The sequence below is a fragment of the Pteropus medius genome, unplaced genomic scaffold (genome assembly GCF_902729225.1).
Source record: "Pteropus medius unplaced genomic scaffold, Ma_sr-lr_union100, whole genome shotgun sequence".
Taxonomy (NCBI): domain Eukaryota; kingdom Metazoa; phylum Chordata; class Mammalia; order Chiroptera; family Pteropodidae; genus Pteropus; species Pteropus medius.
Genome location: NW_024349800.1, coordinates 2,152,735 through 2,176,217, shown reverse-complemented (window position 1 = coordinate 2,176,217; position 23,483 = coordinate 2,152,735). Strand labels below are relative to the sequence as shown.

The window sequence follows — 23,483 nt, the reverse complement described above, 5'->3', positions numbered from 1 at the left end:
TTGGATTGGGCATTCTGTAGATGTCTGTTAGGTCTACTTGGATACAGTGTTACATTTTTCATTTCCTTATTGATCTTTTGCCTAGTTGTTCTATTCATTATTGAAAGTGGGGTATTCAGGTCTCCAGCTATTATTTTTGAATTATCTAGTTCTCCTTTTATTTCTGTAAAATTTTACTTCATTTATTTCACTGCTCTATTGTTAGATGCATTACGCTTATCATTGTTATATCTTCCCAATGGATTGAACCTTTTATCATTACTTCTAGTAAACTTGTTTTGTTTTAATGTCTGCATTGTCTGATATTAGTATAGCCACTCCAGCTTTCCTGAGGTTGTAGTTTGGATAATATATTTTTTTGTCCTTTTACTTTCACTCAGTTTGTATCTTCGAATCTAGAGTATCTCTCCTATAGACAACATATAATTGGAACCTGTTATTTTATCTAGTCTGACGGTCTCTGCATTTTAATTGAATTGTTTAATCCATTTACATTTAATGTTATTATTGATATAGTTGATATTTATGTCTGTCATTTTACTTTTTTGTTTTCTATATGTCTCATGTCTTTTGTGTTCCTTTATTCTTTATTTACTTTCTTTTGCATCAAATGAATATTTTCTAACATAGAATTTAAATTTCTTTAATGATTTTTTTCACTATATATTTGAGTTATTTTTCAGTGGTTGCTCTAGGGTTTACCATATACATCTTAACTTACCAAAATGAGCTTTAGATTTATATTAGCTTAATTACAGTGATATATGAAAATATTACTTATATATAGTTCTATTCCCCTTTCTCCATGTTTGTGGTGTTATTGTTATATATATTATACATGTTTATATTATAAACTGAACAGTACATTGTTATAATCATTTCTTTACCATCTGTAGTCATCTCCTAAACCTAATACATCTTTGCTCTCACTGCCTTTGTGCTGTTTTTGGCAAATATATTAGACATATGTCACATTTTTATGTTATAAGCCCAACAATACATTATATGCATGTTTTATATGCTTGCTTTTTAAGTCAATTAAGAGAAGAAAAGGGAAAAATATACATTTTTACTCTTTTATTATTACATATTAACTTGTACTGGTGCTCTTTGTTTTTTCTTGTGGATTTAAATTATTGTCAGGAGTCACTTTCTTTCAGCCTGAAAGAACTTTCTTTAATATTTCTTGAAAGGTAGATTCACTAGTGACAAATTCTGTTTTTTTCTTTCCTTCTTTCTTTTTTTTTTAATCTGAGAGTATTCTTATTTTGCTTCGCTTTTGAAAGATAGCTTTCAAATGTTAGATTTAATATTCTTGGTTGGCAGGTTTTTGTTTTGTTTTGTTTTGTTTTGTTTGAGCACTTTTTGAACATGATCTCCCACCGCCTATGGCCTCTGTTGTTTCTACTGAGAATTCAGCTGTTAATCTTATTTTAGTTCCCTAGTAAGTTATAAATTGCTTTTCTCTTGATACTTTTAAGATTTTTTCCTTCAGTGTTATTACTGAGATGTGCCTGTATGTGGCTCTTTTTGCATACAGACATATGGAGTTTATTGTGCTTCCTAGACCTGTAGGTTATTGTTTGTTAAATAAATTTGGGAATTTTTCAGCCATTATGTCTTCAAACATTTTTTCTGCTCCTTTAGCTCTCCTCTCCTTTTACTACTCTCATTATATGTATGTTGGTGCATTTAATTGTGTTCCACAATTGTCTGGGACTCTCTCTGTTCATTGTCCTTCATTCTTGTTTCTCTATTTTTCAACTTTCATTGTTTCTATCAATTTCTATTCAAGTTTGCTAATTCTGCTGCAAATTTAAATCCCTAGTAAATTTAAAATTTTAGTTGTACTTTTCAATTCCAGAATTTCATTTTTTTAAGTTATAATTTTTATCTGTCGATATTCTCTGTATGGTTTGACATTATCATCATCCCTTCCTTTACTTCTTTAAGCATGGTTTCCTTTAGTTCTGTGAACATATCTGTTATAAAGCTATTTTGAAGTCTTCTGTTAAATCTGACGTCTAGTCATTATCACAGGCAGTTTCTGTTGTCTGCTTTTCTTCCCCCAGTGTATGGGTCATACTTACTGTTTCTTTGCATGCCTTGTAATTTTTTGGTTGTTGGAAACTGTACATTTTAGATAATATATTATAGCAACTCTGGGTATTGGTCCCTACCCTTTGGGACTTATTGTTGTTTTTAGCTTCTGTATTTGTTTAATGACAAGCTGGATTATTTCAGTTAAGTCCATCCTCCCCCCACACCCCTCCCTCCATACACATGGTGTCAAACCTGTTGTTATTTCTCAGAGAGGAACAGTTTTGCTTATGCCCACAGTCATCCTGGGGTAACAGTGCTTTTGGTAGGGTTCTCTTTTCCTGACCACATCTACTGTTAAACTCTAGTAATTGCTGGATGTTTGCTCAATTCTTATCAACAGTGTGCTCTGTCATAAATTATTCTATAAACTAGTCCAATCAAATTCTGTCCCTTTTGAAGTAGTTTCTGAGGTCAGTATTTACTATTTGTTCTGACCCCTAGAGGGCTCCTCTCTGTTGTCTTAGTCCCTGGTTTTATCTTACAAACTAGGTGGCCTACAATCTGGGCTATATTTTCATTACATTCATGAACCTGCCCCCAATTGCCCTTTACCGCAACCTCTACTGTTCTTGAGAGCACCCTTAGGCTTGAAATTCTCCAAGCTCTGTTGCAAATGAAGTCAATTCTTTTGGGAAGAGATTAGCAGCTGATTTCTAACCTGCTTCTTTCCCCTGGCACAATTTCTGAGGTATGGCTCTGAAGCTGGGGGCGAAGACAATGACAAGCTTCTGAGTGACATCCCCATTCTAGGAGCTGAGTGCTTTGTGGAGGGGCAGGCGGCAGCCTGAGGTTCTCTCAGCTTGCCTTTCCTTGCATGAAATCATCACCTCATGAGCTGGGCCATGAGTGATCAGGGCCACAATATTCTCAGTGGTACAATGCCAAACGTAGAACTTCCATTTTGTAAGGGAGTGTTGGTGGAAGATGGGCACTCTCACCTCCCTACTGCACTTGCCTGGGACTTAGCCCCAGCAACAGGTAGCTGGGGCAGATGAGAAACACTGATCTCCTGCTCCTTCTGGAAAGAAAGTCTTCCAACTGGAAGCTGGGGGAGAGGAAGCCCTGTTTTAGGCTGCAGCAGTCTTGGGTAGAATTTCTGCTTTCCTGAGGAGAAGAGGGGCAGAGGGGCTGGTGGAGGGAGGGAGCAGTCTTGGTTCAAATTCCACAGATTCTCACCTTTCTTACTAAATTTTCATAGATTTTCTTGAATAGATGTTTATTTGCTCTTTGCCCTTAGGGCCATTTCCAGAGGCTATGAGTGTTTGTTTGTTTGTCTGCTTGTTTTTTTTTTGTTTTTTTTTTTTTTGCATTTTTCACAAGTTTCACTGGGGAGGGGTCAGCAGATCTCTCAGCAGATCTCACTATAATGCCAGGTAGATTTCTCTCCTTTAGTCTTAATCTAAATCTAAATCTTAATACTAGCCAGTGCTACAGCCCAAGGCAATGAAAGAACCCAAGGTCATGAGTAAGAAGAAGAAAAAAGAAGGAACCTATGGAAAAGCCCTAGTTTATGTCATTACATTAGGTGCAAAGAAGATGAGAGAGAAGAGAGGGCATATCCTTGTTCCCAACCATGGCTCTAATACACTGGCTTAATGAATTAGTATTCTCTCCTCAGAGGAGGGGGTGGGTGACAAGGAGCCGGGGCAGGGGAGCGGGGCTGGTGGAGGGGTTGGGCAGAGCAGTGAGGTGCTATTGAAAGGAATGGAGCCATTTGCTCTCCCCTACAAGCAGAGTTTGTGATCTAAAAAAGTATTCTCTAGTGTGACATCATTAGAAAAGAGAATTTGAGCTTCCTATTGGGTGATAGGTAGAGAAGGATAATGAGTATGAGACTTGTAAAATGACCAGCCTTCACATTCTGAAATTAAAGGATAGCTCCAATAGTTCTTTTCATCTCCATGTCAGATCATGGACTATTGTAACAGCCACTGAACTGCTGTTGCCTCCAGCCTCCTCCCTCCAGTCCTTCCCCAACTCTGCAACTGCTGTGCTCTCAGAGTGACTTCCCTAAAGTGTGACTTCAGCCAGGCGCCTACTGGGACAGTCCCCAACCTCTCCTTCAGCTCTAGGGCTGGCCTCTCTATCTCTCTACTCACCGCAGAGCCCATAGGGTGCCTGCCTGGCAAAATTACCCCCTCTATTAGCAGAAGTTGAATTGAATATCAAACATACAGCATGGTATAGATGTATATTCATGTTTTTACTGTATATTAAAGCTCCTGGCCAGAAATCAACTTAGCATATTTTAAAAGCATCGAGAAGGCTCTATTAATGATACCTGGGGCCTGAGCTTAGATTTTAGCCCATCGTATTCTACTTGTTTGACTCGCCCTTTGTATGAAACATCATTTCAACTCAGCCCCAGTTTCTTCATTTGTAAAATGAGGATAGTGCTGCAGATATTGTGAAGATTAAATGTGATAATGTAAGAAGAACACTTGGCACATAGTAAGAGCTTAATTTGTTCATACAAGTAACAAATATGCATTGAGTGCCTACTCATCCCAGGGACTGTTCTACAAGTGGGAAAATAGCAGGAAATAAAATAAATCCCTGTCCTAATAGAGCTTACATTTTAGTAGGAAAGATTGACAGTAAATAAATTGCAAAATGACACGTGCACGCACGCACGCTTGCAAGTTCAGGTTGTGCTGTGAAGAAGAATAAAGCAAGAGGTGTTTGAGTGATTTGACAGCTGGTGCTTGCATAGTTGTGGGTCGTCAGGAAAGGCCTTGCTGAGGCAGTGACATTTGAGTACAGACCTGAATCAATTAGGAAATGGCACACACACAGTGTTCAATAAATATTTGTCGAATGTGAATGTGTGCAAAGCTTCCCAGAAAGAGGCAGTAACAAGTGCAAAGGCCCTGTGACAGGCAAAAGCTGGGCCTGTTTTAAAAGCATTAAGAAGGCTCTGTGAATGTGTCTGCTGTCGTGATTAGGGGTAACATGTACTGCTGTCTGTAACATACTTTAGACTTCATTAAAAAATAAGATGGATATATGAATGAATAGATAAAGGGATAGATAAGATATGTGATAAAGCTAGTACAGTAAAATGTTAATAGTAGAATTTAGGTGGTGGGTATATGTATGTTCACTGTAAAATTCTTTCAGCTTTACTTTGTGTTTGAAAAATATCATAATGTGATGTGGGAGGAGAAACATCGAGAAGGCTGGTGGAGCCAGAGCTGACTGAGTGAGGGAGAGATGAGGCTGCAGAGTTATCCAGGGTCTGAACCATGAGAAGACATTTGGGTTTTGTTTCGAGCACAATAGGAAGCCTTCAGAGAGATTTGAACAGGAGAGTTTTATGATCTGACTTTTTATTTTAAAGGATTCCTCTGGTCATTGTGGAAAGAAATTGCCCCCCAAGTAAGAATGAAAGCAAGGAGGCCAGGTAGAGCGAACGATGGTGGCAGTGGAGGTGGTGAGACTGGTCAGATTCAGGAGACAGTTTGAAAGGCCTGCCAGTGGATTAGATGTGGGACACTCAAGAGCAGCTGCAGACTTTGGCCTGAGCCAACGAGCAAGGTGGTTCTATTTCCTAATGGGGAAGATGAGGGAATTTAAGTAAGTTCGGGAGGGCTGTGTGGGAGAGTGGTAAGGGGGAGAATCACAGATCCTATTTTAGGTATGATAAACCCAAATAATGTATTTCTTAATAAATGTAGCTGTTATTACTGGTTCTACCACACACACTTACATAATGACATCTGCAAACACACGTGTTCGCATTAAGCTTGTGGCTCAGCTCTGTTCCTCCCATTTCTTCTTTTCTTTCCCTTACATTTTCCATTCTTCTTGGCGTCCCCCCACAACTCCCTCCTCACCCCCCAGCACCAGAATACCCTAGGGATTGCTGGAGGTGCTGGAGATGGGGAAGGCAGGAACCCAGCCTTTCCATGCTCCTCCTAGCATGAGCAAACCTCTGCTCAGGTCAGCTCCTTTACTAGTTGAATTTGCTCCAAGGCAGCCCTGAGGTGAGAGCATGCAGCCAGCTGGGTTCATCTCCTAGTCTTGCAAACCCTCTGGCCTTTCTGTCTCTGTAACTAGGCTGGCGTGTAGTGCTAGCACATGGCTAGGCGGCAGAGTCAAAAATGCAGCAGAGAGAAGGACAGATATCTCCCCTTTTTGCTGAGAAGGTGACTCTGAGTCAAGATTTGAGCTAATTTGACCCATTTGGCTGTGCTGTCATTTTGCATCAGTGGCATTAGGATCGCATTTTAAGACATTTGTCAGGATGTCAGCTGGGAAAAGCTGACTTAACTGTCTGAGGCCTGCTCCCTCAGAGAAGGCTGTCCCACGCACGGAGGACTGAGTGCATCTGAAGACCACTGCATCTCACGAGGCCACCGGCACAGTCGTCCTGAGCCAGCTGCTTACAGAGGGAGTCCCAGTGCATGTGCATGGGGGGATCAGTGGGAGAGATGAATCAAGAGGGCTCCTCCCTCCACCCTTTGATTTTCCATGCTGCCTCTGGACCTTAGGAGTGCATCAGCCCTGGTAACAACTAACTCTCATATGGAGCTAACTATGTACCCAGCACTTTTGCAAGCACTTCACGTATAGTAACTCCTTCAATTCTCATAACAACCCAATAAGGATAGGTACTATTATTATTCATCTTCATTGTATTTATTAAAAATTATTGGGGTGACATTGATTAACAAAATCAAATAAGTTTCAAGTCTATCATTCAACAGTAAGTTGTATATGTATTGCATTGTGTGTTCACCACCCAGAGTCTTTCCCATTTTATAGATGAGGAAACTGAGGCTTAGAAAGGAGAGCTAAGTTACCTAAGGTCACACAGCTAAAAAGCAGCAAAGCCAGGTGTTCTGGCCTAAATTTCATGATGGGCAGGTGGATGGCTGGATGGACAGACTCATGGTAATCCACCAGGAATGGAGCAGACAGGGAGTCCCATGGACACTCAATATAGGGAAAGCATCTGCAAGCTAGAGAGAACAAGGTTTGCTTATGTTACTCTTTTATTCTATTAGAATTTAATATATCTAAAACCATACATATTTTTATAATGTTAAACCTCTTTGTGCTTGTTTTAAAATATAAATACATTAATACCTATACACAATCAGTTTTCTACCTAGGACCGGTACCTCTTAGGGTATAAACTATAACACAGGTTAAATAAATCGTAGGCATAACCCCACTACTCTTCAGAAAGTCTCCTCCCCAAACATCATTAGCTGTATGGTCTTTGGCAAACCATTTAAACTCTCTGCAGCTTAGATTTTTTTGTCTGACTTACCCCATAGGCTGAAGCTATTGGTAATTATAATCATAATCATGAGAGCTGCTATCAAGTGAATGAATACCTAATGTATATCTGTACTATGCAGTGCACTTTCATGCATTATATTTTAGTCCCCCTAACAACCCTTAAAGATAAGGCAGCTGAGGTGTACAGAGGTTATGTAACCTGCCTGAGGTTGCACAGACAAGAGATGACAGAGGTGGGCAGTAGGAGTGCCTCAAGGGCAAGAGCCATATCTTCGTTGCTTAACTCAGTCAGGACCTGTCACTGACCAGAGAAGAGTAAATGTTTAATGGGTTAAAATGTGGTGCAAAGAGATATCCTTGAGCTGTAGCCCTAGTAAGAGTTTTCTTTCCCTCAAAATTCAGTCTATAGATGAGTGTATTAGTCACTTCTGGCTGCCATAACAGAATACCTCCGACTGGGTGGCCCAAAGAACACAAATTAATTTCTTCACAGTTCTGGAGGCTTTAGAAGTTCAAGATCAAGAAGCCATTAGGGTTGGTTTCTGAGGAAGCCTGTCTTCTTGGCTTGTAGACAGCTGCCTGCTCTCTGAGTCCTCAAATGGCCTTTCCTCTGTAGAGAAAGATAGATCTCTGGTGCCTCTTCCTCTTCTTAGAGGGACACCAGTCCTATCAGATTAGGGCCCTACCCTTTTGATCTCATTAGAGCTTCAACAGGGAACACAATTCAGTCCACAACTGTGAGCTTTGAGGAGTCCGTAAAAATTGTGTACAACATTTTGCATAGATGGAGTCCACATACAGCATCTATTTGACTGCTCAAAAGGTAAGAACCACTAAAAGTATTATATAAGTGGACAAAGAAGAAAACAGTTCATGGGAAAATAGAAAAGGGGTAGAAGAAAAAGAAATTTCTTATATTGTTTGAATAGATGTTTAAAAAGTGAACAAAAAGGGCAGTGGAAAATAAGGATATGGTATGTCAACCTCCACTTTCCATTATGAGAAGTTAGATGGTCTGCCTGAGGTCACAGCATGAGGGAGCAGATCTGAGACTAGAGTCCCAGTGTCCTGAACCCCGGCCCACACTTGTTTTCACCAGGCTGTCTGTGCCGCCCCATAGAAGCCAGGGCCATCTGAGCAAGGCTTCTGTTGACCGTATGGATATTCTGTCTTCTTACTTTCCTTCCAGAAGTGGAACAGATCGAGGCCATTGCCAAGTTTGACTACGTGGGGCGGTCCCCACGTGAGCTGTCCTTCAAGAAGGGGGCCTCGCTGCTCTTGTACCACCGCGCCTCAGAGGACTGGTGGGAGGGTCGTCACAATGGCGTGGACGGACTCATCCCACATCAGTACATAGTCGTACAGGACATGTGAGTGGGAGCTGGACCCTACCGTGAAGAATGCTGTGATCGATTAATGATGTCTAGAATGGGCGCAGGAAGGGGAGTGCTGAGTTGTATACCGGGGATGTGCTCTCCCTGGTATACTACCCTTGGTCTTCTGTAAGAATGGATTACTTCTCACTTCCTCTTAAATGGTGATCCTTTTAACAAATAAGCCAATTGCTCATGCTTCAGATTACACAGAGACTATGTTTGGTGCCCTTGGCTCACCATCATAACTTACCTGACAGCTTACAGGGCATTCATCACCTACCATGGTTCTCGGTGTCCAGTGGATCTTGCCACATACCTCTACCTTCCTGGCCTTCCCTATGGCCAATGGCTGACTCACTACCCCCTTAACTGCCCACCATTCTCCCCCTCCAAGGTGGCTCTCTTAGGGGATGGGCAGAAACAACCCTCCCCTCATTTCAAGTTAATAGGGTACTACTATTTTTTGAGGTATAATTGACATATAACATAATGTTAGTTTTAGGTATACAACATAATGATTTGATATTTTTATACATTGCAAAACGATTACCACACTACAATGAGTCTAGTTAACATCAATCAACACATAGTGATAATTTTTTTGTGTGTGATGAGAACATTTAAGACCTCTTTTAGCAACTTTCAAATATGCAATACGGCATTATTAACTATCGTCGCCATGTTGTACATTAGAAATCCATGATTTATTTATTTTATAACTGTAAGTTTTTACCTTTTGACCACTTTTACCCAGTTCGCCCCCCCGCCCCCGCACTGCCTGCCTCCAGCAACCACCAAACTGTATCTATAGGTACTCTTTTCTTTTAAACAATTTTAGGCATTAAAAAAAGCCCCGTATCCCAAATAGTAGCCCTGTTAAAAGGCCCAGAAATCTACACCTTACATTCCTTGAAAGCCATAGAATGTTCCTATGTGCACGCACACTTCCTCTGAGCTCTAGTTAGCCTCATGTGGAACTGATTTACCTAGAAAGCATCCGCCAAGCTAGAACTCTAGGGAAGGAGCCAAAGGCATAAGTTTTGATTGCAGAGGGGATGGTCTGAAGCCAGAAAAAAAGTCTAGGAACAAGCAGACTCCAAGAGGAATGCCACAGCAAATGGCCCCTGGTACTCTGATATCCCCAAGTCTGTGTAGGCAGGAACAGGGCACTGGAAGGGAGAGGGCAGTGGAAGGAGGCTGGCAAGGTACCCCAACAAGCTTGAGCCACCTCACAGTTATCCAAAGCCCTGGGTGGGGAGGTGAGGGATGGCGGCACTTCCTTCTTCCCTTGCTTAGCCCTAAACCACTTATCATGGAGCCATGTGGAGACTCAGCACTCAAGGCCCAGCTTGCAGGCTCCTCCCCACACTTCTTCAACACCTCCCCCTCCCCTGCCCCCCACTCCGGCATTTAGCTTATCCTCCCCCTGGAGCAGCCTCGGAGAAAAGAAGAACCTAGAGGAAGGGAGAGGAGAAGGTAGGCATGGAGTGGTGGGGCAGAGGATAGGGTCCCACTGAAGAAACTTAGGAGTGTGGCAGTGGGCATGTGTGGTGGTGAGGCCAGGAGTGGGAAGTGGCTCACCCTGAGCTGTGGGCTTAAATTAACCATAAGGTGTATGTTGATCCAGCCTCTCAGACAGGTCTTGAGGAGCCCTGCACATCCTGGGTCCTCTGGAGTGTGGCACTCCCAATTCACATGTCTCCTTCTCCCCAGGGATGATGCCTTCTCGGACAGCCTGAGCCAAAAGGCGGACAGTGAGGCCAGCAGTGGGCCGCTGCTGGATGACAAGGCCTCCTCCAAAAACGACCTCCAGTCCCCCACGGAGCACATCTCGGATTATGGCTTTGGGGGGGTGATGGGCCGGTAGGAAACACGGATTCATTTTCTTCTTCTAGTGTCATGCTTATGCATATCTGATTTGGGAGATGCGAGGGGGCAGGCGGGAGAGGAGTCAGCTGCCGTGGCCCCTTGTTCCCCATGTGATGTAACATTGGGCATACCTGGGTGGGCCAGCTAGATCTGGCCCAAGAATGCTGAGTGTAAAACAATCCAGCTTGAGGTAGGGGTAAGGTGGAGGAAGAGGAAATACATATTGGCAAATCAGTGCTTTTTATTTAAAGTAATAATAAATGAGAGAGGGTTCCAAATTGGCAAGTATTTTTCCAACCTCTCTCTGGTTCTTGCACCTCCTCCACTTTCTGTTGAAGACCCAAGTTGTTATATTTAAAAATTTAAAGCTCACATACTCCCTGAAGTGTGCTACATAAACAGAAAACTTACACCCCCTCAGTTGTGGGGGAAATTGACACTCAACTCCACCCAGTCATCTGGTGGGAGCACATTTGCCTATTTCTTCACTCCCAGTATGTGGGCTGGGCTGTGTCACATGACCTTTCTACCAGGCAAGGAGCTGTGCTCCTTATTCAGCGTACAGGTATAGTTCAAAGTGTGTGATTGTTTAAAAAATAAAATGAGAAAAAGAAAAGAAAAAAAAAAAGCTGACAGTTTCTCACTGCTTTCTTAATCAGATTCTCAAAATGTCATATTCTTCATTTTCTCAGTGGAGAGGTCATGGGATCAACCCACACATATGGGTACTTGGAGATAGAGCCAAAAAAATTAGTCCCAGTGGGAACATACATTTATGAATTTCAGAAATCTCAATGCCTCTTTTCAACATATTCTGTTCAGTTCAGCAAACTGTTTGGGTCACTGTGATAGAAGATAGAATTGGGTTGGGGTGGGCAGAGAGGAAGGCTGGGGTAGGTAGATGACAAAGTCATGGTCCCTTGCCTTCTAGAGGGGCCATATTTTCTCCTGCCTTGATTTTCCTCTTCCTTTTCCCTCCCTCATCTAATTTCTTCTTCTGTCTTTCTCGGTACTCCTTACTCTCCATCACCTCTGCTTTGGTCCTGTTGGGGTACCCACAGGCAGTGCTTAGCTTGGCTGGTGGCATTGAGATCTAAAGTGCTGCTTACTACATTGAACTTGATCCCCTGGTCACAATCCATTCTACACTCTGTCCCTCCTCCCCACCCCCTCGCTACTTGCAGCTTTCCCTCCCCTCACCGGTATCTTAGAATCTTTGGTGACTTTCATAAGTTGTAGCATAATCTCCTATGAGTAGAACCTTTGATCTTCAGAGTGCTTTCACGCCCACTGAACCTCCTTCGAAGGTGGGCAAGGAATATTATGCCCATTAAATATTAATGAAGTGGATCTGAAAGAAGACACAGGAAAGTCTGTGGCGGACAGGATAAGGACTCGCCCTCCTGATAGAGATTCTAGTTCCCTTTTCACTCCATCAGATCCTCCATTAGGGGTGAAAGGTGTCCAGAAGCACGGAAGACATGTCCAATGATACACTTTTTCCTCTTTCATAGAAGTAGCCCTTTGCTGGGGAGATTGGGGTGGGTAACAATACTGTACTGTGTTCAGTTCCCAGGGGCCCCTCCTGTGCTTGCAGGGAGCTGGTAAGTTTTTGGTACAGTCAAGCCTCAATGCTTCAGACCAATTAGACGCCCTTTGGCATCACAGAAATGTCCGAACTGCTTAAGAACGTATCAGGAGCCCAGCTAACCATCACCAATCACCAAAGCGCTCTCGGGTTGAAATCCTCCTGGCCTTGACTTAACCCAAAGTCAAGGTTGATTTTGTAATCAGCATCACCACCATCTGCAGCTTGGAAGCAGAATGCTCTGATTTCTTCACCTGTGCAGATTAAGCCTGCCCCCTGCCGCTGAGGTCTGTGCTCAGCCAGTGCTTTCATTGTGGAATTGCCAGTCTGGCTGAAGGAGGCTTTACTCTACCGTTCCCTAGACTAGCGTATAGTGAGTGCGTGGCCTGGGGGTTGATTGAACCATTCTGAGACTTGCCAGGGTTGACCTCTGCCCCATGCCCCACCCCCTGGCTCCTTTGCAGAGTGCGGTTACGATCTGATGGAGCAGCCATCCCCAGGCGACGAAGCGGGGGCGACACACACAGCCCTCCTCGGGGCCTGGGCCCCAGCATAGACACGCCGCCCCGGGCCGCCGCCTGCCCCAGCAGCCCCCACAAAATCCCCCTCACCCGGGGCAGGATCGAGAGCCCTGAGAAGCGGAGGATGGCAACGTTCGGGAGTGCCGGCAGCATCAACTACCCTGACAAGAAAGCGCTCTCAGAAGGGCTCTCAATGAGGTCGACGTGCGGCTCCACCAGGCACAGCAGCCTGGGGGACCACAAGTCCCTGGAGGCCGAGGCCCTGGCAGAAGTAAGGCCCAGTGGGAAGGCAGGCTGGGCCAGTGGAGAACCCCAAAGGGGCAACAGGGTGGGAACCTGCTGGCTGGGAGGTTACTTTGCCCTTCGTGCCAGGCTCAAGGCTAAGCCAGAACACAAGCTGGATAGGGAGTTGGCTTCCTGTCTGCCTGCTGATCTCCCCTGGGAGTGGAATCTGGATGAGGGCAGCTTCTGGCTAAGAATCTTAGGAAGCCTGGAGATCCCCAGCCTCCAGAGCTGGAGAGGAGATTCTTGCCCTGGGGGAAGGCTGATGGGAGGTAGTAATGGCAGATGTCTCCACAAGATGGCATGCCTGAGTTCATTCATTCATTCATTCATCTGTTCTTTCATTCATTTCATTCATTGACAAATATTGATTGAGCATCTATTGTGTGACAATCACTGTGCTAGATACTGAGAGTACAATGATGACCTAAAATGGATCCAGTCCCTGCCCATGTAAAGATTACAGTTTAGAGGAGAGAGACATCAACCGATAACACACACAGCTGTGAAATGGCAGTTGGGTCAGGTGCTTTGAAGGAGTGGCACACGGTCTTTTGAGAGCCCACAATGTGGGGATTGTTCCTAGGCAGTGAGGATATGACCTGGTGAGAACATGGCCATAGATACAAAGGATAGATAGGGCGAAGTAGCTGATGCTGGAAGGGAAGAATGTTCCAGGCTCTTCCAAAGAGCTTAGAGTCGTCGCTTTTTTTTTTTTTTCCGTACTTGTTTAGAAATTTGGATGAGAAATTTGTGTGATTTTTACACTTATTAATCAAACCAAATTTCGTTAACAAATTATGAAACAATTTGTTTAAGTTTAATAGTTTGCACAACTGGTTTCATGTATTTTTGACAGTTCTGTCGTATTTCCAAAAGTTTCTATTTTTCTCGTTCTGGAATTTGGGGCGGGTACCTATTATGCATCCCCTCCCCAGGGTTATCTCTCATTAAGGTAAGAGATAGAACCAGAACCTTCTTGTCTATGAGAATTCTATTTTGGAGAGCAGTGTTCGAATCCCTGGTAAATGGGAAGGAGAAAGTTGTGAGCTTGGGGCCTGTGTTGTAGAGGAGGCGAGGAAAGGTTCCAGTGGATTACGAACACAGAGACAACTCACCCAGCAACTAGAACACCTGTTCACCCCTGCAGGTCTAGGTTGGCCCTATGTCCTAATGCTCACTCCTGAGTGGTCCCTGAAGATCAGCAGCTTGGCATAGGTCTCTCAGAGGAGTGGGGCAACTTTCTGAGAGACCTATGCCATCCTCTTGGGGAACATCACCCTAGCATCCTCTTGGGGAACATCACCCTAGCATCTACCTTCACCTGGAAGCTCTACCAAGGGCAATGATGGGGTGCGAACCCCCTGAGGCCTAGCCCAGAGCCCATTACATAAGGAATCAAATACAGCCTAGGCCGGTATTTCGAAAAGTAGCTCTAGTTCCACAGGATGTTAATGAGGGGAAAAAGATTCAGTGGTCAACTGATCTGAGAAAGTTGAATGGCTTGTCTGCAAGACTTTTTAAAAATTTTGAGTGCATTGTGAATCTCTAAGGAAGAACAGGGCACACCCTATTACCCAGATGACTTTGAGCTTTATTACAGAGTATTTTATAAGACCAGCCTAAAGAATACACTTGGGGAATGCTGCCTGAGTTTTTCATTTGCAAACATATCTATACACTCTCTAATTTGATAGCTGCCACTCAAGAGCTCCTTTTGTGACAAAGGTAAAATAAGAATGCATGTTAGACAGTATGTAAATAGCCAGAGGGGGACACTGGATGGCCTCCAGCCTGCTGAGCATCGGCTCTGAGGGGCACTGACTTTGCAGGTTACAAAGGGGAGCTGTGGTGGGGAAATCCCGAGTAGTCGATGAAGTTACCTGAAATTCTCTGGTCTCAAAATATCCTTTAGGACTTAGACTTGAACCAAGTGAAGAGGCTGTTTGTTACACTGCCATCCAAAGTGGGGAGATCTAATTTGAGAAGAGATGAAAAGTGCTCACTTTCCCCACCGTCTGTCCTCTCCCAGCACGCCTCTCTGCAACTCTACTTAATATTACAGCCTCGCCTCTCAGACTAATGCCAGGCTCATGCCTAAACTACTCAGCTGACCTTCCTCTGAGCTTCCTGTCTTTTGGCTCACACTCTGCCAGGGTAGGGTGGTAGTGGTGGTGGGGATGGTGGTGGAGGGGTAATAATTGCATTTTATTTATAAAAGTCTTACCTTTCAGCTCGTGCTGGAATAGAGCAAACGAAGAGAGTTGTGATGTCAGTAGAGGACTTAATCTGAGCAGAGTGGGTGTGGAAAGCAGGCTTTGCTGCTGCAGGGTTGGGATATAGGAAAAGTGGTGAGAGGACTGCCGTCTCTCCCATCATGTAGAAAATCCCCCCACAGCTAAGCCTTTTAGGTAAAGTCACATAAGTCCCCTTCTTAAAGTAGCCGATATTATGGGACAAAGGATAAAATGTCATGAGGAGTCATAAACGCGAATATTAGCTAATGTTGGCTAATTAGCCAATAGCTAATTATCAAGTCTCTTAATAAAACAAAAATGATAGGGGGACCGTGGCCAGTTTGGAGCCTGTCATGGGGCCCAGGGCAGCACGGGGAGGTGAAGAGGTAAAAGAAGAATTGGGTATGGAGAGGGGCAGCTAGAACTGCAACCCCATCAGTCTGATCAGACTTGCAAATTTTCCAGATTTGCCTCAGGACAGAAGAGCAGTGTGTCTTAATAGTCATCATTGTCACTGTCACTGAGATTGTGCACAGACCTTCCAACAGTGGTTTTAAGCAGCATCCCTAATTGTCCCCTCAATGGCCGAGCCCACTGGGCTCTGGCCAAGCTTAGTCTGAGCAGATCCTCTTGCATCTGTTCGATGTGGATATGTTTCTGGAAATCCCTGTGTGAACCAAGGACTCTGACTAAAGGGTCTTTAAAAACCACTGTCTGGCAGTTTACAAAGCTTCATCACATCCATTATCTCATTCCATCTTCACAGTAAACATGTGGGCTTCCAACAGATGAACAAAGTATGGTGCAGAGCGACGGAGACTTGCAAGTGACAGAGGAGTCTTCACTCAGAACTCTCGCCCCACACCCTAGCCAAGGGCTCTTGGGTTAAATGCTGACTTCCACCTCCTGCACCCCCTCCTGGCATGAAGGGGAATGGAGGCCTTGGGAAGATGGAAAAATGAACAAATGCCAGGCTGACAGGGCAACTCCTCTGGTCATCAGGAGGTTCTGGGGCTCTGTATCTCTCTGCGTGTCATTCGAAGCACTCTCATCCTGATGAGTTTAAATGTTACAACTTCCCCGGGAGTTCCAGAGGCAGCTAAGGATTTTTGTTATAAATTTTTAAGATTTCCATTTTTAAAACACCAAAAATTTCTGATTATAACACAGAGAAGAAAGTAACCGTCCCATCATTCGGGGTGAACATTGTGAGCATTCTGATATGTAACCTCTAAGTAATTTTTCTATGGGCAAACATTTTAAAAAATAATAAAAATGGTTTAGGGGCATGGACTCTGGAGACAGACTGCCTGGGTTGAGACTTGGACTGTGCTACTAATTAGCTGTGTGACCTTGGGCAAGTTACTTAACCCATCTGAGCTTCCATTCTTCATGTGTAAGATGAGCTTAGTGGTAGTTCCTACCTTATAAGTGTGAGAATTGAATGAATTATCTTTAGAAAGGGCTTGGCTTGGTGCTCGATGTTAATTCTTACTGCCGCTGTGATTGTCCTTATGGCCTGTGAGCTTGTTGTGTGCCAGATGTCATGCCAAGCTCTTCACAGTGGCCATACCATTTAATACACTCATCAAGCCCCTGAAGTCTATATTCTAAAGATCTGTAATTTACAAATGAGGATTCCGAGGTTCAGAGCTGTGAGGTGACTTGCCCAAGTCACAGAGCAAGGAAGTGGCAGAGCCAGAATTTGAACCCATGTCTGTCTGACTCCAGAGCTTGCCTTCTTAACCAGTAGTCTGACCAGCCCTCATTAAGTCTGATTCCCGTACAGGTAGTGCAGTGTGCAGGCCATAACCACGTGGACTCCCTTAGTTCGTCATACAACACCCTGGGTATTTAATCTTCATCCCAGCCATGAGGCCCCTGGGGAAACCTCTCTTAGAAGCCCACAAGCTGCCGAGGAAAGAATGGACCCCAGGCCTCCAGACTCTGTGCTGATGAGAGCTCTCTCTATCCCCAGGACATCGAGAAGACCATGAGCACGGCTTTGCATGAGTTGCGGGAACTCGAGAGACAGAACACAGTCAAGCAGGCGCCAGATGTGGTGCTGGACACCCTGGAGCCCCTGAAGAACCCACCAGGCCCCATCAGCTCAGAGCCCGCCAGTCCCCTGCACACCATTGTCATCCGAGACCCCGATGCCGCCATGCGCCGCAGCAGTAGCTCCTCCACCGAGATGATGACCACCTTCAAGCCTGCCCTGTCCGCCCGCCTGGCTGGTGCCCAGCTGCGCCCACCCCCAATGCGGCCCGTGCGGCCTGTGGTCCAGCATCGGTCCAGCAGCAGCAGCAGCTCGGGTGTGGGCAGCCCAGCCGTGACGCCCACTGAGAAGATGTTCCCCAACAGCTCAGCGGACAAGTCAGGCACCATGTGACCTACAGGATGGGGTGGCACTGCCCTGGCCCACTGGCACATCATGACCAAGGGTGGCCTCCGTGACTTCCACGCCCTTCCCAATGCTCCTGGCCTTGTCGGGCAGGAACGGAAGTTCAGCCTGAAAGAGTGTCTGTGCAGAGCTGAGGCCCAGGCGCTAGCCACAGCTCGCATTCAGCCATGTGAATCGCACAGGCCTCGAGTGTGTAAACGGAGGCTCAGAGGAGTGCAGGAGCAGGAGCAGCCCCAACTAGAGTGTTTCCTAAGATTGTGGCAAAATGTTAAATGGCTTCGCCTGCATATCGTCACTGGAAAATTATTCTCTCGACATTCTCTCTACATGCATAAATATGTGTGTATATATATGTGTGCATATATACACATATATATGTATGTATGTGTCTGTAGGTGTGTATATATATATTTATGCATCTATATACATATACTAGATCTGGACACACATACTAAATGTATATAGGATCTCCTTTTTCTTTTTATGAAACTTAGATTTACCTCAGACCCGTGCCACCAAACATCTCCCGCTGAGTTATTTGGTGGGATTTGCAGGGACTTTTCTGGGAGAATTTAGAGGCCCACAGTAACTGCAAATGAAGCAATATACCACTAACCTGCAGAAAAACAAAAACAGTCTCCCACTGTCTCCAGAAGTCGTGGCCTTCCAGAACATTCTTCCCCTAAACAAAGGGTGGAGCAGGCAGTACCCCAAGCAAGCTGCTCCTAGAGATGGGGAACCCTTCACAGAACCCCCCTCATCCACCCCAGAGACCCTGCCTTTCCACCTGAAGGCCAAGTGCCAACCATGACCCCCGAAGGCATGGGAGGACATTGGCAAGAAGACCCCTGACCACAGCATCCTCGTGTTTGTACGTAGAAAAAGGGGATAGTGAGAACATAGACCCATCATAACACAGTATGTGTTGGTCGGGGAAAAGGAAAAAGGAAAAAAAAAAACAAACCCACAATGGTGTGGAACACTTCAAAACCTAGAAATGCTGTAGGAATCATTCTGGTAACTATATAGGTTTAACTTATACAATTTTCAAAGTATTTAATTTTTTCTTTTCCTCTTTCTACTAATTATACTGTGTCAGATTTGGAACTAAACAGGCAAGGAGGCTTTGAGTCACATCTTTTTAATTTAAAATTAGGCCACAACGCACTTTGGCTGGTGCCCTCTTGCACGAAGTGCATGAACCATAAGTGCCCAGCTCAGACCAGGGGCTGAGGAGGGGTGATCCTTGGCACTTTCTGGCCTAGAGAATGCTTCAGTTGAGTTTATGCCAGTGAAATAGCTTACCTCTCTCTCCCTTCCCTTCCCTTTCACCTGCCTTCTCCAGAGCATTTAATGTAATTGAAAATATGATATTAGGATTGGGGTGGTTGATCTTCAAGTATTGTGAGCAAGGCTTTCACCTGTTGGCTGACAGAAAGCCTTCTGGATCATCCTTGTTTAATTTTGTTTTACTTCCTCTTTGGATCTCTTCCTTTTCCAGACATGGCTGTTTCTGGATAATGGAACATAGGCAAATCAGATTCTAATGGGACCACTTTCACTCACCCAAGCGAAGGGTTTCCTCTCTGTTGTTCTCAAGCTTCAGCTCTTTTTCTCAAGGCTTCTGAGTGTGTCCATAGCTGTGATTTGGGGTCAAAAGTCCTGTGTTTGAGTCCCAGCCCCCATCGCTAGGGAGCTGTGGGACACTGGGGATATCACTGCATCTCACCGAGCCTCGGTTTCCTGCTCCATAAAATGAAGATAATAAAGATAAAAGAGCAAGCTATTTAAACTAGAAAGCACTGTGCCAACATGGTTGTTCTTTTCATTGTCATTAGTAAAGTAAGTCTTTTTAGCTCAAAAACCATCCAACGCCTTCTTTTTGAAATCAAATGGTATTTGAGAAGTGGGCAGTGGAATTTTCCTACCAGATTCATAAGATCCCTGAAGCATGGCCCTACAGATATACTGCCTGCTGATGCTTCAGATTCCATCATTACCATTTCATCCGATTGGATGAAATTTTGCCTTCTCCTCTGGTACTCCGTAAAAAGGTGAATACACCCCAGAGGGAGGGACCTATTGAGTCACTAACACCTGGGTGTGTGGTAAACCATTCTGCCTCATCTGAGGACTGGCGTTGAGAGCACACAGTAGAAGGAAGAATCAAAGGACGCAAAAAGAGAATGCCAGGAAGAGGCCAATGACAAACTTGACCTTCTTCGTTTGGCCTAGAACCAACTATTCTCTTTTAGCTCCTGGAAATGAAAGTGCCTCAGAACTAGGTAGGAGCCCTCTGCCTTTGAGCACATAAAGATATCCTCATTTTATAGTTTGAGAAAGAAAGCAAGGCCTTGGGATGTGCTGTGACTTGCCCAAGATTTAATATTTAGCTGAGAGTGGGTCGTGTCAAGCTTGTAAAGTCATTTGTTTGCAAGGATGCTATGCTGTCCAGCCAGGATACAAGACATCCCATTTCTACCCAACGATTCCTCCCAGACCTTAAATGTTGTAGCCTCCTGCACAAAATGTAACATTCTCTTCCACGACTACAAGATGAAAAGAGAAAATCTGAGTTGAGATATGTATTGCCTGATATACACAACACCAGTCAGACCATGTGGCTTTTCCTCTGAAATGACTAACTTCATTTTTCTTTCTTGAAAATGGACTTGCCTTTCACAGAACTACCTGAAGGCAGAGCCATACCTGTTTTCTTTAAGCACCTGTTTTTCCATTGGGAAAAGGCGGATGAGTTCACATTTAGAGACGCTCACCTCACTCATCCAGCCCTACATCTGAGCCTCCATGCAGAACCAAATGGAAAACTACTTTCCTGCCCCCTCCCCCCACCATCCCGCCGCTTCCTCATCGGGCACTCTGCATGTCCTCAGTCCCTCTCCACAGGCACCCAGTCCCACCCATGGTCACCAAGCATTGGCATTCTTTTCCTGACTCCTGCCTGTGTTAGTCCACTATATATTGCTGTATTTGCTTAAATGCTGGAAAGTAACTGTTAAAATGTGAAATTGTAATTTTTAAAAAAGCGACAATTAAATTATAGGCAACGCCACTCACCAAATCTTTGCACCTAGTAGATAGATCGATGTAAAAAACAAATACCAGAACCCTAACTGTACAGTGAGTGTGGGGGAAACATAGTAACCTAGTTAGTAGTCCTCAATATAACCAATTGTACAAGGGGAAGTGGTGTTTACCTACTTGTTCATCACCATTACTGAAAGCTGTACTGATCAGTTTGTCGATAACGGGCATTTTTCTTTCTTTCTTTTTTGCTTCACAAAATGATTTCTTAACCTTCGACTTACCTTGAGGTCAAGCCTTTTGTCTTTATGTGTAACCGATGTTCAGTCTGTTTTAGGAATGAACCAGCAAGATGTTCATTTAAAACTGACCAAAGACAATTCCTTCCTGGTCTAGTTTCCTGGGCCTCAAGGGCCCATCCGCCGCTTAAGACCATTCTCGGATAAAATTGAGAACAAGCCGTGCTTCCTACCCTGCTCTCCCTCTCTCCCTGTATTCTCCTTTCCTCTTAAAGAGCTGCTCTGAGCTGTGGGATTCTATGAAAAATTCTTGCCTTTCCTTGTTTTCAGTGCTAACGATTTCTCACCTTGAAGCGCCTTTGAACCCGGACAGAGCACACAATGGGAGGGACTCGTAAGCTTGGGCATTAGACTTGGGAGTCTGTCCTCTGAGGTCACCAGGCCACGGGGCAGGAGAGAAATGGATTCCCAAGGGACGAAGATATATCCGAGTGGGAAGAGACACAGGAAAATGGAGCCATCCTTTGGCCACCAGCCGGAACCAGCAGTTTGGAGATCTGCCTTATAAACCCTTCAGAACTGGTTTGTGGTACACAGAGGGAGCCAGTGTGGGAAAGGGCCCTGATGTGGAGCTGGCTTCTCTGTTGGAGGCCGTTGGAGTGCCTTGTTGGGTGTATTTCTTTCTCATTCAGGAGGCATGAATGCAGAGGACTTCCTGTGACCTGGTTGTTACTTGGCACTCAGCACACGTGACACAGCTGATGGAAAACCACAAAGACTAATGTCATGGTTCTTTCTCTAAGTCTTTCTACTCCTAACTTTTCACACATCCAGATGGTTCCACACTAGAGCCAATGCCTCATTTTCCTGAGAAACCCGGAGAGAAGAATGGCTGTCTCACAACCATGATGGAGACCCCGTTGGGCTTAGCGGGGACGGCAGGGAGGAAAAGGCAGGAAGGGGCGAGCCGAAGTGTTGCTTAGCTGATTTTCTGCCATGCAGAGCTAATGCTGACGTTTCATGTCAACTTCCCCGGTTCTCTGGGGTCTCCTCTCTTCTGAGCAGCCATGTAGGGAATTCCTCACATACTCAAAGCTGCCCAGGGGAGCTGAGAGAAGGGACTTGGCTGTCAGGTCGGAGTCCCCCTGGCCTCTCTGAGGTTGATCTGCCAATGTCCCGCTGTCCCATCCTCTGGGACCGGCCGAATGGCCAACGCTGCCCCTTGCCGACACCTCCTTTCTGTATGATCTGTCCCAGGCAAATAACAAAGCTGTTCCTTGAATCAGAACAACCAGAGCGCACTTTGCCTTCCTTAGAAGGAAATAGGTTCTGCTAGAGTTTCTGCTCGGGCTCTAGTTTCCAGCAGTGTGACTGTTTACACGGTTTGGCAATAGGTTTGGTTCTGATTGCTTCAGAGTGGCTGGTCTATTTTGTTTCCTTTGGTTTCCTTCTGCCCCAAACTGTGTCCGGAAAAAAACAAACCCAAACCACCCTCGGAAATTGCTGGTTGCCTGTCCCCATGTGATGAGAAGTGCTGTCCTCTTCTGGATATCGTTTCTCTACCTTACAACCAAACGCCCGTCCTATAGAGTGTCTGATTGGATCCTCTGTCGCGTATTCTGATGGTGCCTGCTGGTTTGACGTGGAGCTATCCTGTGAAATAAAACAGCTTAACTTTTCTCAAACGTGCTCTGGTGGCTTTTTGAAAGAGCGAGGTGGCCCATCGTGGGTGGGGAGGTTCCTGCCCTCCAGTGTACACTGTGCGTTTCCCCCAGGAACTGTCTCCGAAATGTCCTTTAGCTCAGTTCCAACAAGGCGAAGGTCCAAGATTCCAAGGAGGACTGCTGTAACTGTGGAGTTAACTGAAGAAGGTAACTGTTGCGTGCCCACGGGCAAGCAGGAGCTGGAAATATCAGAGCAAAGGCAAGTGGGAGGAGGAGCTGTTTGCCGAGAGTGCCTTTAAAAGTTTAAGACATATGGCCAGAGGCCACAGGATACTGTTTTTCAGTGTGAAAACAGATGCAACATTTTAGCATTCATTGTCTACACATATATGATACAGCCTCTAGGGGTGTGTGTGTGTGTGTGTGTGTGTGTGTCTGTCTGAGAAGTGTTTACTGATCACTTATTGTTGTCCCAGGTACTAGATTAAGCCCTTTATATACATTTTCTCATCAAATTCTCAAAACAGCTATTGAAGGTAAGTACCCTTCTTAAACCCCATTCTGCGGATGAGGAAACTGCGGCTGTAAGAGATTAAGTGGCTCACCCAAGGTTAGGCTAGGAAGTGAAGAAGCCGAAATTTGAGCCCAGTCATCAGACTCCAAAGCCATTACACGTTCTCTTTACAGTTCATTATACTGTCTGTCATTGAGCATGTTCATTATGCCAGGATTGGCAGCAAGATTTCATGATTAAGGTAGTTTACTACCTGCTGCAGTCAAGGAAGACTCTGGGGCCTTTCCTTTCTAATGAACCCTCTGGTGAATCTTCATGCAGGAGCCTCTTTGCAGAAGAGAAGGAGGACTTCTGCCAGCCTCAGGGAATTGTTATTCCCATTGTAACCACT

At 44.8% G+C, this 23,483-nt stretch overlaps 1 protein-coding gene across 4 annotated transcripts in view; it reads left to right on the top strand.

The window, feature by feature from the left end:
* SRGAP3 (SLIT-ROBO Rho GTPase activating protein 3) overlaps positions 1-22,594 on the top strand; it is a 239,674-nt gene extending 217,080 nt beyond the window's left edge. The window contains exons 19-22 of one of the 4 annotated variants that reach the window (XM_039886636.1): positions 8,543-8,723; positions 10,443-10,592; positions 12,651-12,978; positions 17,205-22,594. In XM_039886636.1, coding sequence (XP_039742570.1) covers positions 8,543-8,723; positions 10,443-10,592; positions 12,651-12,978; positions 17,205-17,618 — 1,073 coding nt within the window. In that variant the 3' untranslated portion in view covers positions 17,619-22,594. Of the gene's footprint in view, positions 1-8,542; positions 8,724-10,442; positions 11,458-12,650; positions 12,979-17,204 lie in introns of those variants that run through there. The other 3 variants (XM_039886638.1, XM_039886639.1, XM_039886640.1) reach the window with 3 other exon arrangements.
* Positions 22,595-23,483: the final 889 nt, after the last annotated feature.